A 16,914-nucleotide genomic window follows, 5' to 3' on the forward strand; every position below is an offset into this window, starting at 1 on the left:
CAATTAATCCACAGATAAAACGGTAAAGCAAATTCAGTTTTAGTAACCTCTCCTCTTTCCTTCAGGCTTCTTCTTCTTCTTTGGACTTTATATGGCGGTTGGAAACCAACTTTAAGGTGTATTAAAACAACCGACTGGAGTGTGGACCTCAGTTCATCTTTCAATCACCCACATGGCTATATGCTCCTAAAAACCAATGAGGAGATGGGAGAGGCAGGACTTGCAGAGCGTTGAGCATCACAAATAGAACCAAGTTCTATTTTAGCACCTGGCTACGCAAACGCTCATTGATGAGAGCAAACAAGTGTAGGTGGAATGATTGAATAACATGTATGTGTAACTGTATTTTGCAAAGCTCACGTACGCGATGCATTCGGTCTGGTCAGCATGTAAGTACACACAAAACACATTTTAAGTGTTTCTAAAAACCCTTCTGGAAAGAATGAATGGAATTACCTTGTTTGAACTCTTGGTTTTATGGGTATTATGACTCTTACTATGGTACTCTATAGTGACTTTATAACAATGGAAGCCTTAACCAGTCTTCTAAATATCACATGCACTTACACAAGTATCATTACAGATTCAGTGCAGGCAGTGTACAAGCTAAATTCTGCATGGTGAATACAACAGAACATATTAACTTGAATGACATTCACTCAGACAGGTGGCTAAAAAGAACGCCACAAATAAGCCACGCCTCCTCTTCTGGTAGGCTGCTGCCAGTACAGTGCCCCCCCGCTATGCAATGTGCATGTGTTTGACGTCTTCAAAGCAATTTAGAAACTTTAATTTAATCCAAATAACCACATTGCACAGTCAAATTCATTGTTTTATTTCTGACAAATTGAATAGAATAGGATGAATGAACCAAAACCTATATCAATCAGTAAAAGCGCTTCTGATTAACAACAGCACCATCCCTCTTTTACAGTGTATTGCACTTATGCAAGTTTTACGCAAGTAAAGACTCTGATCATGTATAACAGAAAGTTTAAGTTGACCGCAATAGACAACACTAATGGGAATGAAATCATTCTGACTGGTAGGCAAAAAAAACAACCTGAAAGCCACGCCCTCAATAAGTCACACTTCCAACTTTTCTGATAGGTGGTTGCCACTGCATCGCCCCCACCGCTATTCAAGGCGCTTGCACGTGTTGAAAGCAATTTAGAAATGTTCATTCATTTAAAAAAATTACATTGATCTGTCAAATTTGTTACTTGATTTCAGACAAATGTAATATAATAGGTTTAACAAACCAAAGTGTAATTTTCAATCATTCCAATCAGTAAAAGCACTTCAAATATACAACAGCGTTGTTCCAGTTTTTACAGCGAATTACAAATTAGAACTACATACTGTTATGGGGCTTTTCATTGAGTATTGACCTTTTAGAATGGAGGTTCTTGACAACTGTAATAAGACCTAGATGCATAGATATGCTCGACAGACGCCTAGACATTTTGCTAGATGAAACCGCCTTGTAGGAGAAAAAAGTCTGCCATTACAAGTTGTATAAACCTTACTTGAAAATATACGCAGGAAAATTATCCAAATGTTAGACAGATGCTATTTGAATAGTTACAACCTTTCCCAACTCTATGAATCTACTGCCCTCTGGTGAAATTGATCAACAATCACAATCTCACATGATTGGACACTGTACTCATATCTATTTATGACAGCTTGAGGAAATGCCCAATGATTCCCTTTGATGTAAAAAAGCACAAGTATACACATGACATTTACATAGTTATCTAATTATCTAAAGGTAAACCAAGAATACACACTAAACATTATTACAATCAACATACAATATGTTGAGGATGGAATAACCACAATAGATATCATATCCACCCAGGCTATTTCTTAGATTTTAAATTAAAAAGTTTCACCCAAATCTCATATTTACGGATATCATTCACTACACATCATATTCATCAGACTAGTATCTCGCGTTGCTATCCTTCCAAATCTCATTCGGCATGGGAGGAAGTCTGAGAGCTGAGACTATCCTCAGATATATTTTGTTTGTCAGTAGTACATCCTTTAGACCACTAGATGGACGGCTTCTACAAGACTTAGAAGCACAAGACTCGAAAAAAAAATGCAGCCTCACACACACTGGTGGATTTACCATTAGGCAGAAGAGGCAATTGCCTCAGTAATCACAACATCAAGGGGCTTCGTGAGCTGGGCCTAATAAAGGTTAATATATGTAATGCATCAACAACATTTAACCCAGCAGAATGGTAAGTGTTGCCCCTCACATCATGCCCCCTCTAATGAATACAAGTGTTTGCCAATAACAAAATCCTCAGAAGTGTTATACCATTCATCCTCCTTACCCTGTCAGTCAAAAGGCCTAACATTAGCAATATTGTAATTTTGCTTCCTTTATTTATTTATTTGCTTCTAGAATAAATATTTTGTCATTGTCCTAAGGGAATTGATTGGGCATGCATTTTTTTAATTAGCACTCCCAAGAAGACACTTAAATGTCATTGTGTCCAACGGGAATTGCATTAGTGCCACTCCCAAAAAGTCTTCTATGGTCTCATGTGATGGAAGACCAATGGTGGCTGGCATCATTATGCCTGATTATGACGGAAAATATACACTGCACTTAATTGCTATGGCGTTTTTGTCAATTCGGTTGGATTGGGCAGTCCACGATTGTCCACCCAGCAAAACAAACTTAAGTGCCCAATCAATTTATTTATGCTGGATATGTGTTTGCAGATAACTTTTAAACTAGTACAAATTTACATCTCAAGGATATCATGCTACTATATATTTTTTATATTTTTTATTTTTTTATTTCACCTTTATTTAACCAGGTAGGCAAGTTGAGAACAAGTTCTCATTTACAATTGTGACCTGGCCAAGATAAAGCAAAGCAGTTCGACAACATACAAAAACACAGAGTTACACATGGAGTAAAACAACATACAATCAATGATGCAGTAGAAAAAAATAAGACCATATACAATGTGAGCAAATGATGTGAGATAAGGGAGGTAAAGACAAAAAAGGCCATGGTGGCAAAGGAAATAAAGTATAGCAAGTAAAACACTGGAATGGTAGATTTGTAGTTTGAAGAAAGTTAAAATATAAATAATATGGTGCAAAGGAGCAAAATAAATAAAATAAATAAATACAGTAGGGGAAGAGGTAGTAGTTTGGGCTAAATTATAGATGGGCTATGTACAGGTGCAGTGATCTGGGAGCTGCTCTGATAGCTGGTGCTTAAAGCTAGTGAGGGAGATAAGTGTTTCCAGTTTCAGAGATTTTTATAGTTCGTTCCAGTCATTGGCAGCAGAGAACTGGAAGGAGAGACGACCAAAGGAGGAGTTGGCTTTAGGGGTGACCAGAGAGATATACCTGCTGGAGCGCGTGCTACAGGTGGGTGCTGCTATGGTGACCAGTGAGCGGAGATAAGGGGGGACTTTACCTAGCAGCGGAATTTACAGTTGATTTGTCAGAGGACAAACCATCCACAGAGACAAACTGATATCTTTCCGACAGATAAGATCTAAACCAGCCCAGAACTTGTCCATGTAGACCAATTTGGGTTTCCAATCTCTCCAAAAGTATGTGGTTATCGATGGTATCAAAAGCAGAACTAATGTCTTGGAGCACGAGGACCGACGCAGAGCCTTAGTCTGACGCCATTAAAAGGTAATTTACCACCTTCATGAGTCTCAGCGCAATGATGGGGTCTAAAACCAGACTGAAGTGTTTTGTATACATTGTGTGTCTTCAGGAAGGCAGTGAGTTGCTGCGCAACAGCTTTTTCGAAAATGTTTGAGAGGATTGGGAGATTCGATATAGGCTGATAGTTTTTATATTTTCTGTGTCAAGGTTTCGCTTTTCAAGAGAGGCTTTATTACTGCCACTTTTAGTGAGTTTGGTACACATCCGGTGGATAGGGAGCCTTTCATTATGTTCAACATAGGAGGGCCAAGCACAAGAAGCAGCTCTTTCAGTAGTTAGTTTGAATAGGGTCCAGTATGCAGCTTGAAGGAGTAGAGGCCAATACTATTTTCATCAATGTGTAAAGAGATATAGTTTAAAAAAAACTTGAGTGTCTCCCTTGATCCTAGGTCCTGGCAGTGTTGTGCAGACTCAGGACAACTGAGCTTGAGAGAAATACGCAGATTTAAACAGGAGTCCGTAATTTGCTTTCTAACAATCATGATCTTTTCGTCAAAAAAGTTCTTGAATTTATCACTGCTGAAGTGAAAGCCATCCTCTCTTGGGGAATGCTGCTTTTTAGTTAGCTTTGTGACAGTATCAAAATACATTTTGGATTGTTCTTATTCTCCTCAATTAAGTTGCAAAAAATAGGATGATCGAGCAGCAGTGAGGGCTCTTCGATACTGCACGGTACTGTCTTTCCAAGCTAGTTGGAAGACTAACGCCATTTCTATTCCAATTTTCTGGAAGCTTGCTTCAGGGCTTGTGTATTTTCTGTATACCAGGGAGCTAGTTTATGACAATTGTTTTTTGTTTTTAGGGGTGCGACTGCATCTAGGATATTATGCAAGGTTAAATTTAGTTTCTCAGTTAGGTGGTTAACTGATTTTTGTACTCTGGCGTCCATGGGAAGGTGGAGGGAGTCTAGAAGGGCATCTAGGAATCTTTGGGTTGTCCGAGAATTTATAGCACAGCTTTCGATGATCCTTGGTTGGGATCTAAGCAGAATATTGGTTGCGATTGCCTAACATAATAAAATGGTGGTCCGATAGTCCAGGATTATGAGGAAAAACATTAAGATCCACAATATTTATTCCACGGGACAAAACTAGGTCCAGAGTATGACTGTGGCAGTGAGTAGGTCCGGAGACATGTTGGACAAAACCCACTGAGGCGATGATGGCTTCGAAAGCCTTTTGGAGTGGGTCTCTTGACTTTTCCATGTGAATATTAAAGTCACCAAAAATGTAAATATTATCTGCCATGACTACAAGGTCTGATGGGAACTCAGTGAGGAACACTGTATATGGCCCAGGAGGCCTGTAAACAGTAGCTATGAAAAGTGATTGAGTAGGCTGCATAGATTTCATGACTAGAAGCTCAAAAGACGAAAACGCAGACATTTTTTATTTTGTAAATTGAAATTTGCTATCGTAACTGTTAGCAACACCTCCGCCTTTGCGGGATGCGTGGGGGTTATGGTCACTAGTGTAAACAGGAAGAGAGGAAGAGAGGCCTCATTTAACACAGTAAATTCATCAGGCTTAAGCCATGTTTCAGTCAGGCCAATCACATCAAGATTATGATCAGTGATTAGTTCATTGACTATAACTGCCTTGGAAGTGAGGGATCTAACATTAAGTATCACTATTTTGAGATATCACAATCTCTTTCAATAACGACAGGAATGGAGGTCTTTATTCCAGTGAGATTGCAAAGGCGAACACCGCCATGTTTAGTTTTGCCCAACCTAGATCAAGGCACAGACACGGTCTCAATGGGGATAGCTGAGCTAACTACACTGACTATACTAGTGGCAGACTCCACTAAGCTGGCAACTGAGTTAGGAAGGACGGCTGTATCTTTGTAGTGACTGGGTGTATTGATAGACCATCCAAAGTGTAATTAATAACTTCACCATACTCAAAGGGATATTCAATGTTGGATTTTTTTTAATTTACCAATAGGTGCCATTCATTGGAAAACCTCCCTGGCCTTTGTGGTTGAATCTGTGTTTGAAATTCTATGCTCGACTGAGGGACCTTACATATGAAATCAAATCAAATGTATTTATAAAGCCCTTCTGACATCAGCTGATGTCACAATGTGCTGTACAGAAACCAGCATAAAACCCCAAAAAGCAAGCAATACAGGTGTAGAAGCACGGTGGCTAGGAAAAACTCCCTAGAAAGGCCAGAACCTAGGAAGAAACTTAGAGAGGAACCAGGCTATGACAGGTGGCCAGTCCTATTTTGTGCAGACACATCCAAAATAGGACTGGCCACCCCTCATAGCCTGGTTCCTCTCTAGGTTTCTTCCTAGAGATTATAACAGAACATGGCCAAGATGTTCAAATGTTCATAGATGACCAGCAGGGTCAGATAATAATAATAATCACAGTGGTTGTAGAGGGTGCAACAGGTCAGCACCTCAGGAGCAAATGTCAGTTGGCTTTTCATAGCCGATCATTCAGAGTATCTCTACTGTACCTGCTGTCTCTAGAGAGTTGAAAACAGCAGGTCTGGGACAAGGTCGCACGTCCGGTGAACAGGTCAGGGTTCCATAGCTACAGGCAGAACATTTAAAACTGGAGCAGCAGCACGACCAGGTGGACTGGGGACAGCAAGAAGTCATCAGGCCAGGTAGTCCCGAGGCATGGTCCTAGGGCTCAGGTCCTCCAAGAGAAAGAGAGAGCGAGAGAGAGAAAAAAGATAGAATTCGAGAGAGAAAAAAGAGAGAATTAGAGAGAGCATACTTAAATTCACACAGGACACTGGATAAGACAGGAGAAATACTCCAGATATAATAGACTATAATTGTATGTGTGGGATATATAGAGAAGGTAGTCATTAAAAAAATCATGTTAAATACCATTATTGCACACAGAGTGAGTCCATGCAACTTATGTGACTTGTTCAGCAAATGTTTACTCCTGAATTTATTTAGGCTTGCCATAACAACGGGGTTGAATACAAGACATTTCAGTTTTTCACTTTTAATTAATTTGTAAAAACATGACATTATGGGGTATTGTGTGTAGCAAGAGAATAAAATAATACCAATGGGAATGAGCCATGCCTCCCCATATCCAAACAGAGAGCGGTTTGCTCACTCTATCATCAGTGGGTAAATTTGAACAACCACAGCCGAGGAGAAGGAATCTGATGGCCGGGTATTATTCTGCCAAGGTGAAAGTAACCCATTGGAGACAATAGGTATGCTATCTGCTTTACACCTTGTTAATTGATAATGAAAATAACTTTTCTGGTCTTGTATCCTCTGTACCCTTGTCTGTTCAAGGAGAACCTATACTAAGATCCGGCTATGAGCCCAATGTGTACCCTCTATTCCTATACTCTACATTTCTACCATGTCTCAGTCATAAGACTAATAATGGCTATAGTATCTCTCTATACTGTAGTACACAGCTACAGCTATACACACTGCATAACAATGATCCAGCTTCCCACCAGAATACCACCAGGCTTGTCTTGACTGATGGTGGCTGCAGTAAAGGGTAATTAATAAGTGTTGACAGGGTTGGTGGCTGCCAGGAGAAAGAGGATCCCCTGGGACCAATACTGGGCTGGTGAGGGATACAGAGGATACAGATAGCAGGGAGAAAAGTATGGCTAAGGTCAGGTACTCAACTGAAACGAGTCCCTTCCTTCTTATATACACTGAACAAAAATACTGCATAAACACAACGTGCAACAATTTCAAAGATTTTACTGAGTTACAGTTCATATAAGGAAATCAGTCAATTGAAATAAATTCATTAGGCCCTAATCTATGGATTTCACATGACTGGGAATACAGATCAGCATCTGTTGGTCACAGATACCTACAAAAAAAGGTAGGGGCGTGGATCAGAAAACCAGTCCGTGTCAGGTAAGACCACCATTTGCCTCATGCACCAAGACACATCTCCTCCATATAGTTTCAGGCTGTTGACTGTGGTCTGTGGAATGTTGTCCCACTCCTCTTCAATTGCTGTGTGAAGTTGATTGGCGGGAACTGGAACACGCTGTCGTATACGTCGATCCAGAGCATCCCAAACTTGCTCAATGGGTGACATGTCTGGTGATATGCAAGCCATGGAAGAACTGGGACATTTTCAGCTTCCAGGAATTGTGTACAGATCCTTGTGACATGGAGCCATGCTGAAACATGAGGTGAAGCGGCTGATGAATGGCACGACAATGAGCCTCGGGATCTCGTCACAGAATCTCTGTGCATTCAAAGTGCCATCGATAAAATGCAAATGTGTTCATTGTCCGTAGCTTATGCCAGCCAATACCCTAACCCCACCTCCATCATGGGGCACTCTGTTCACAACATTGACATCAGCAAACTGCTCAACCACAGAACGCCATACATGCTGTCTGCAATCTGCACGGATTTATCCGTGAAAAGCACTCTTCTCCAGCATGCCAGTTGCCATCGAAGAGGAGCATTTGCCCACTGAAGTCAGTTACGACGCCGAACTGCAGATACTGTAGGTCAAGACTCTAGTGAGGACGACGAGCACGCAGATGAGCTTCCCTGAGACGGTTTCTGACAGTTTGTGCAGAAATTACTCAGTTGTGCAAACCCCACAGTTTCATTAGCTGTCCGAATGGCTGGTCTCTGACGATCCCACAGGTGAAAAAGCTGGATGAGAAGGTCTGGGGCTGCCGTGGTTATACGTGGTCTGTGGTTGTGAGGCCAGTTGGAGGTACTGCCAAATTCCCTAAAACGACATTGGAGGCAGCTTAGAGAAATGAACATTCAATTATCTGGCAACAGCTTTGGTGGACATTCCTGCAGTCAGCATGCCAATTGCACGCTCCCTCAAAACTTCATACATCTGTGGCAGTGTTGTGTGACAAAACTGCACATTTTAGAGTGGCCTTTTATTGTCCAAAGCACAAGGTTCACCTGTGTAATGATGTATGCTTTTTAATCAGCTTCTTGATATGCCACACCTGTCAGGTGGATGGGTTATCTTGGCAAAAGAGAAATTCTCACTAACAGGGGTGTAAACAAATGTGTACAACATTTGAGAGAAATAAGCTTGTTGTGCATATGGAACATTTCTGGGATCTTTTATTTCAGCTCATGAAACATGGGACCAACACTTTACATGTTGCGTTTATATTTTTGTTCAGTATAATATGCATAGTTAAACTAATTGGCTTTGAATATCTCATTTCAATGGTTGAGATTAAATGTTAATTCCTTTGCTACACACAATCAGCATCAAAACACTCTGTTTTGACTTTAATGTAAATCATAACTTATCTGAAGATGCAATATCAAAGCAGAAATATTCATTTCATGGGAATATGTTCTAGCATTATCAGTATTGCCTTGAATAAAATAGGGGTCTTTAATCAGTAAGCACACATAACAAAAACAATTGTTTTTCTTATCTTGAGGTAATTTCTTGAACAGAAGGATGATTATGAGTGGAAAGCCTTACCAATGTCAGAGTCTTAGTAGAGGGATAGAGAAAAAATGAGTTATGAAATGACTTAGTCATGGAGAGAGTGAGTATTCGGAATACAATGCTAACGGGCTAAGAACACAGCTCTAGTTGAGACATGTTTTACATGGCACAGAGCTCGTTAAGGCGAAAAGGTGATATGTACATTTATTTTAATGGCTGTTCCTTCTTATGCATGGCATGGCACACATATATGCAGTTAGGCTTCTGTCACCAGTTTCCTAGAAAGAGCTTTATTATACCTTGATTACCATATCACCGAGTGTACAAAACATTAGGAACACCTGTTTTTTCATGACATAAACTGACCAGGTGAATCCAGGTGAAAGCTATGATCCCTTATTAAATCCACTTCAATCAGTGTAGATGAAGATCAGGACTTCTAAGCCTTTAGACAATTGAGACATGGATTGTGTATGTGTGTCATTTAGAGGATGAACGGGCAAGACAACATATTTAAGTAATTTTGAACGGGGTATGGTAGTAGGTGCCAGGCGAACTGCAACACTGCTGGGTTTTTCACGTTCAACAGTTCCCATGTGTATCAAGAATGGTCCACCACCCAAAGGACGTCCAGCCAAATTGACACTACTGTGGGAAGCATTGGAGTCAACATGGGCCAGCATCCCTGTGGAATGCTTTCGAAACCTTGCAGAGTCCATGCCCCCAACAATTTGAGGTGGTTCTGAGTGCAAAAGGAGGTACAACTCAATATTATGAAGTAGTGACGAAGTAGCCTAGTTTAGGAACTACAAAAAATATCTACAATGTGAGTCAATGATGCAATGGATCAGAGAAATCACAGGTTGTCAATGTACTCTATTTAAGAATTATTTTATATACTTAACATCGTCTCAGAATCATGCTCTGGTGCCCACTGAAACCAGATGTAAAGAAATACGTTTGTAATTCAAGGCAACAGAAGCAAGGAAACACATCCCCACGAGCAAATGCCTAACAGAGTTGGTAACAGGACTGCAACACCATAGTGAGAGCATGACTGCCAAGTCTACACACATTCAAAGACCACAACATCAAACAGGTTTTCCAAGCAGTCACTGGTTTCATTGTTTCATAGTGGAAAACCAGGACAGTTTCTGGCTGAGAAAGGACTGATATTTATCAATGGCCTCAGTATGATATGCTTTTCTTTACATACATTGGCTGTTTTTGAGTGCGCATTATTTCCAAGTTGTTAGATATCCAATTATGTACATGGTTAATAAAGCATTAAATAAAACCTCAGAAAGACTCATACATTTTGTAATGTACACTGGTGGCTACAGAATAGTACATAACAACCCAGAAAACAAGACTTCCTTTTAAAAAACACTAATATTCATAACCAGTGGAGTCTGCTGTCCAGCGAACTGTTTTGGGACAAAGTCCTGAAAGATCATTGGATATCTGATTGAGCATGACAGGAAATGAAAACCTGTGTAATTTGCATTTCCTCTACTGTCTAATGAAGATAACGCAGCAATAAAAACAGAGCCCCAGTTATGACGTTTTGCAGATTAATATTGGTAGCTGGGGCAATGCTTTGGAATTGCTCAGACAAACTGTGTCAGGGCTGTCGTTTAGCCCAGTTTGATCTCTATAGAGCTCACTCAATGGATCATTATATAATTATATTCATTTCCATATTCATTTTGGGGTGTGTGTTTGTATCAAGGCATTCATTTTCTTTTCCTCCAGAAAACCAACAGCCTATGATTACCATTTCAAGTGATTTACTTCGTCAACTTGATTTTAAAGGTTTAAAATGTACAGTCTTTCACAGATAATCTGAGGAAATCTCTCCGAAGTGCTAAACCATTTACATGCCATAACATTTTTGAACCAATAAAATTCCTTCATGGCATATTTGCCTAACGTTAAACATTTCCAGTATACATTTATATGAAAATCCAGTCTACATTATTCACTTTATATAACAATCAAGCACTAGGAACATACTCTCTTTCTACTTTTAGACTTTGCAGTTTTTTTGCAGAGACTTTTTAAGAGACAACTGCATATTAGACATCAAATGATGGAAATCTCACTCAAACAGAGTGTTCAAAGTAATTATCCAGGGGATAATGGGGAGAAAACACAATCAAATACATTCAGTTTTAAAAGTTCCCCTTCAACAAATTTGAATGTAAAACATCCCTCACAAGGTATCATGTGTGATTAAAACCACGCACATACAATGTAACAGGGTAAAATCCAGAACACAGTTAAATAATAGTGCGTATACCATGGTATTTTTGAATACTTGTTTCTGATTGGCTTGAAGGGCATTCTAGAGCATGCATTATTTCCTTATAATGCACGGTATATTTGCACAATATAATTCAATGGCTATAGTTTCTTACATGTTCTCTGTTTGAGCTGCTTTTGAAAGCAAAAGTCAAATTAAAAACATTATTGGCGTTGGTGAATTTGATTTTCAAAATGGCAAGCTAGGACTAATGGTTTGGTTAGCTAAACTAGCAAGTCTGTTTGTTTGGTTACCACAGCAACTACTGTAGCTATCTAGTAAACTTGCTAGCTACTTCAGTGAATGTTGAATACATTTCTACTGGCAAATTAACACATTTCTAGTGGCAAATGTGTTAATTTATAGCCATGGTATGAAAGGGATAATCAACTCGGGGCTCTATGGATTCTCTGGAAAATAATGCCACTCCGTGGAAGGTCAGTTCCACTCCGCTAGCGTGTGTGGTAAACACCTTCCATCTTCTATGTTGTTCATTATTTTCCATAAAACGCATAGCCCCTCATTGATTATCACTTAATTATACAATATATATATATTTTTACCTAGTGTTCTTCAATCCCATCAGTGATTCAGATTACTGATGACATCACTAGATTACTGGTCAGTGCAAAGTTCTACATTAGAGCTACAAACAAGACAACCTCATATCAGCTGACCTGCAGCAGTAACGTTAACTAGCTGATAAACCTGGAGTACCCAAGTCTTTTCATGACCACCCCACATGTGTCCTCTATCAGTCTGATGTCCTTGCGAGGCATGTTCTGCCTCCATATGTTAATGTTAGCTGGTGATATGTCCCCCTCGTACATCAAGTTGTACAAGTTTGTGGAGGTGGTGAAGATGAGCTGGTTGAGGGCCGCCGGTGTGACTGGCACCGCCAGGAACATGTGTACCCTTTCAGCCGTCTCCTGGGGGGAAGTGACTATGTCCTCAAACCTCACCTGGAGATATGCCTCTACTGGGAGGCTCCCACTGACTCTGAGCACTGCGGCAGTGTGTGCCAGCCACAGGTGGGCCAGCAGGAGGACAGAGTTGACCTCGGAGTGGGCCAGGAGCCTCCGGATCATTCTGAACTCCGGGGCTGAGGCTGAGCACCCGTCTCTGGTACTGCAACCATCCTCCTCTAATATCAGGGACAGGTGTTGGGGAATGTTCTTAAGGGAGTAAAGGCTGGGCTTACTGTTAAAGAGCATGATATAGATCCATGCCCGGGGGTCTCTGACTATATTGATGGCCCTCAGGGACGGGCCCACCACCTCCTGAATGAAGGGGAGTTTGAGCCCCCAGCTGCCACTCCTCATGTTGAGGACCACACGGGCGTTGGGGTACTCACTGACATGGAGCCTCATATCCCTGACGTTTTCTGCATCCCGGTCCAGGCTGCCTCTCATCTTGCCCCTCAGCTCCGCAGCAGGCTCCTTCCTCCTGGTCCTCTTCCTCCTGTCCCTGCCAAGGCCTGGGGCTCCCTGGGGCTGCTTGGCCTTACTACTCTCCACCAGCTGTATGTTCTGCAGGTGCAGCTTGGTGTTGTGGACCAGAGAGTGTAGCCAGCCCTGAATGATCTTGAAATGTCCACGCAGGGCGTCCAATCGGGACCACTCGCAGGCATCGACCAGTGAGTCAAATTCAAACTCGGTCTCTGGAATGTCTACGTGCTCCGTGGGGACCCGTATGTAAACAAAGTCGGAGCTGTTGTCAAAAAGGTGCTTAAGCATTTCCGATCCCGAGCCAGGCAGGGTCGTTATGACGACAGTTGGCAGGGGAAAGCGATGCTGATCATAAAGTCTGATTTGTTTGTTGACCTCTGGATCAGTGCTGACACTTTTCCATTTGACGCCACAGAGGAGTTGATCGCAGGTGTTCGACACAAACAACATCTCAGCTATCCACAGTATGAGCACAGAGAGGAGAACATAGCGCATTAGTCTACTGAAGTACACATAGAACCTTCTCTGCAGAGTCAAAAAAACAATAGTAACACAAAGTATCACCCCTGCTATCACATTGACTGTGAATCCAAAATCAAACAGCTGATTGTCCCCTGTGTTTTGTTTGGGAACAAGTTGCATCCCCAGGCCATATCGAATTATCTGACGTCTGTCCTCCATTTTGGCATAACCCCCAAATCCTAAATAACTTAATCTTGCTCCTATGTCTTTATAGTTTGTTACAATGGAAACTATTTTCTCTGTGTTGTTTATAATTAGAGATAGCCTGACACCATTTTTGCTATTGTCCAGAAATCTACAGTTGGACACTTTGACATAAGGTCCATGCATCACATAGGCCACTCTGCTTACTGTGCCCCTCATGGGGAAAGTGACATTAAGATACTGTGTCCACCTCTTTTTGAACTCTGCCACCTGCTCTGCCTCCTGTATCCTAGTGTCTGGGCTGAGACCCTGACTGTCAAACCAGAACATTTTATAATGGGCGTCCCACACATCCATCAACGCCCCATTGTACTTGTCCATGAATTTATAGGGGACATATTTAAAGTCTATGTCGAGGTTGTGGAAGAACGCACTCTGTGAGGTGACGGGTGAATCGTCCCACTTCTCGACATTGTCCAGTACTAGCAAGGTCTGGGAATTGAGCAGCACCAGGGCCCTGTACACACTCCTTAACCGCATGGCAGGTGAGTAGGCAGACACTGCTTCCCCGCTCACAAACATGGTGTCTCTATGGGAGGAAGCAGCGACCAGCTCCCCAGCTGCATCTCCCACCCCTTCATCTGTCCAGCGCAGCCACTTAGCACACTCCCCCAGCTGGCCCTCCCATGGGGCGTTACACTGGCTGCTGGGAGAGGGGCCAAACACCAGCACATTGTTCAGATAACTGTACTTAGGCCCGTAAAGTGCTTCAGACACAAATACCTGTCCGTTAGGGGCAAAAGTGAAGGAGTTTTGGTCCGGGTGCTCGTGCCCTGGGTTGAAGCTATTCCAGCCGTCCAGCCATGAATATGGCTTTGCATGAACAATGTCATACACGGCACGGCCACCCAGCTTCCCAGATTTGAACGAGACGAATGTATTACCCTGACCATTGGTCAGCCCAGCTCCGTACGTCACCACACCCCAGTTGGAGAAAATATGCATCCTGGCTTTGCCAAAGCCATGGGGAGGCTGTGGCGTGAGATGGGCATTGTACCAGATGTACTCCGTGTGAAGGGTAGTCCAGCGCTGGGCAGAAGACTGGCCCATGGGACCGTCCTTGGGCCTGTGCTTTCTAATCTGCTGGGCGAGCCAGTTCCCAGTGCCATTTCTAATAACAAATGTGTCTAGGAATACCAGCTGGCTCTCTGGGCCGTAGAACCAGTTGTAGTTGGAGTCGGCGATGCCCACGGTCCTCTGGAAGCCTGGCAGCAGGGTGGCATAGTAGAACCAGAAGTGTTCCCGCAGCCAGTTGTTCTGTGTGTTGTCAATGTTGAAATGACGTTGAGCTAAGAACACATACTGCGTGATAGACTTGGCCGTGTAGCTTCCATAAGCCACACCCTCATCTAGTGACCCGTCCACAATGTGGTTTAGGAGAAACATGGTCTTCTCCATATAATTGACTGATACCTGTTTCCAGACCATTGTTGCTGGGTTGTCATGTGTGCCGACCACAATAGCCCCAGTCAAGATAGCTAATATATTAGTGGTTTGGTGATTTTGGAGATACTGTTTCCCCCAAACCCTATACTTAGACGTCTCATACAGCTCCTCTGTCTCAGACCGAATTCTCTTGAGGTAAACATCCCGTCTGTGCTCATCAAGGAAAGTATAAATAAAGTCATAGGCTGTGGCAAACCCAGTGAGTGAGTGTGCCATGGGCACCTCGTCATTGGGAGCGCTGATCACCTTCCAGGATGGGTAATCTGCCATTTTATCCATAAACTTGATAAGAAACTGCAGGGCACCTGAGTCCTCTGGGCACAGCAGACAATACAGAGCGAGGGGGGGTAGGTTGTTCCCGTATTTCTCATTCCACTTGCTAGTAAACTCCTCATGTTTTGCAGGGGGTACGTAAAGGGGCATGTTGGATAGCATGGTCATGACAGCTGCTCTGATTACTTTGAAAATGTGGCTGTGTGTGCTGGAGGATCTTTGCCTCAAAACCTGTACATTCACTTGGTTGAAATATAGATTGGGATGAGAATCAGTAGATTTAAGTTTTCGATGCTCTGATGCTTTGCCCTGAGTGAGTTTGAAAGGCACCAAATCATCCGTAAAAATATCTTTGTCTGAAGTGTTGAAGACACCGGAAAATGCCATTCCCACTGCCAAGAGTGCCAATAAAAATATATTGCACCCAATCCACTTTTTTACCATGGTCCAAGACATTTTTGTCATTGTTTTGTTTATATTATCATCCCTTTTTAAAGGCTGAATGGAAAATTATTTTCCTTAGTGATAACAACAATTTCAAGTCTTTTCCAAAAACATTAGAAATGTATTTTGGAGACATATTCAAATTATATATGTTTTCGGATATTATCAGAAAAAATATCAAACTCTCAATTTACATTCTACAAAAAAACTACAGACTATATTGTTTAACAAAAAAATGACATGCATTCAACAATACCCGTCTGCATGAAGAATTGTCAGGAGGTGAGAGCGTGACAGCACTAGAGTATTAGAAGCCTACTATATAGGCTACTCCGGTCCAATAGGGTACAAAAAACGCACCATGTCCATTTGGAAAGATTTGAAAACACAGAAGTAATATAGTTGAGTAGGTGTGCACATCTGTGCTACACCATGAAATGTAAATACCATGAAACAGCAGTTTTACAAAAATATTCGAGAACATTTTAACTTAGAATATAGCCATAAAACTGTTTTTGCGGACACGTATTCTAACCTCACTGTGTTGAGTGCGGCGCATGGAGATACTAGAATCTCCTCCCGCGAGCAGCAACAAACTCGTATAGATCTCTCACCAAAATATATCCTGTTGGAAAAACATCAGTCAGCCCCAGTCAATGACCGGTCCAATCACAGACACCCAAAGACATTTTATTGTCCTCAATCGAGCATCCACAAACCAAGGTCGTCCCTAGTTACTACAGCCACAAATTCATAAACTCCGCCTATTTCTACAATTGATATTCTTAAAATGTGATTTGACACCTAACCCTAACCTTAATCCTAACCACACGGCTAACTTTGGCTAACTCTAACCTTACAAAAAAGACCAAAATTAAACATTTTGTTTTCATGAATTTTTACGATATACCCAATTTGACTTTGTGGCTGTGGTAACTAATGGAAACCACAAACCAACGTAAACGGCGCATTTCAACGTCTTAACATTGCCGGATGTCACGGTAATGTACCGTCTCATTCCAAGGTTTAGTCGTTTTCCATTGTAAAATAATGTGTTTATTTTGCCGTTTGTCTTCTTTCTCAAACCAACGGCCATTAGATTAGGAGGAACAATAAATCAAACATGGGAAAGTTGTCCT

At 41.8% G+C, this 16,914-nt stretch overlaps 1 protein-coding gene across 1 annotated transcript; it reads right to left on the reverse strand.

Annotated features, from left to right (window-relative positions):
- Nucleotides 1–11,950: 11,950 nt before the first annotated feature.
- Nucleotides 11,951–15,927, reverse strand: LOC115155060 (dermatan-sulfate epimerase-like protein). The gene has a single exon (XM_029701855.1). The coding sequence runs from the start codon at nucleotides 15,794–15,796 to the stop codon at nucleotides 12,134–12,136; it is 3,663 nt and encodes a 1,220-aa protein (XP_029557715.1). The 5' UTR covers nucleotides 15,797–15,927; the 3' UTR covers nucleotides 11,951–12,133.
- Between the last annotated feature and the right edge of the window lie 987 nt (nucleotides 15,928–16,914).

The sequence above is a fragment of the Salmo trutta genome, chromosome 2, assembly GCF_901001165.1.
Source record: "Salmo trutta chromosome 2, fSalTru1.1, whole genome shotgun sequence".
NCBI lineage: Eukaryota > Metazoa > Chordata > Actinopteri > Salmoniformes > Salmonidae > Salmo > Salmo trutta.

What these genes read in the sequence shown, in the direction of transcription:
- LOC115155060 (XM_029701855.1), bottom strand. Translation starts at nt 15,796, where the DNA reads ATGACAAAAATGTCTTGGACCATGGTAAAAAAGTGGATTGGGTGCAAT.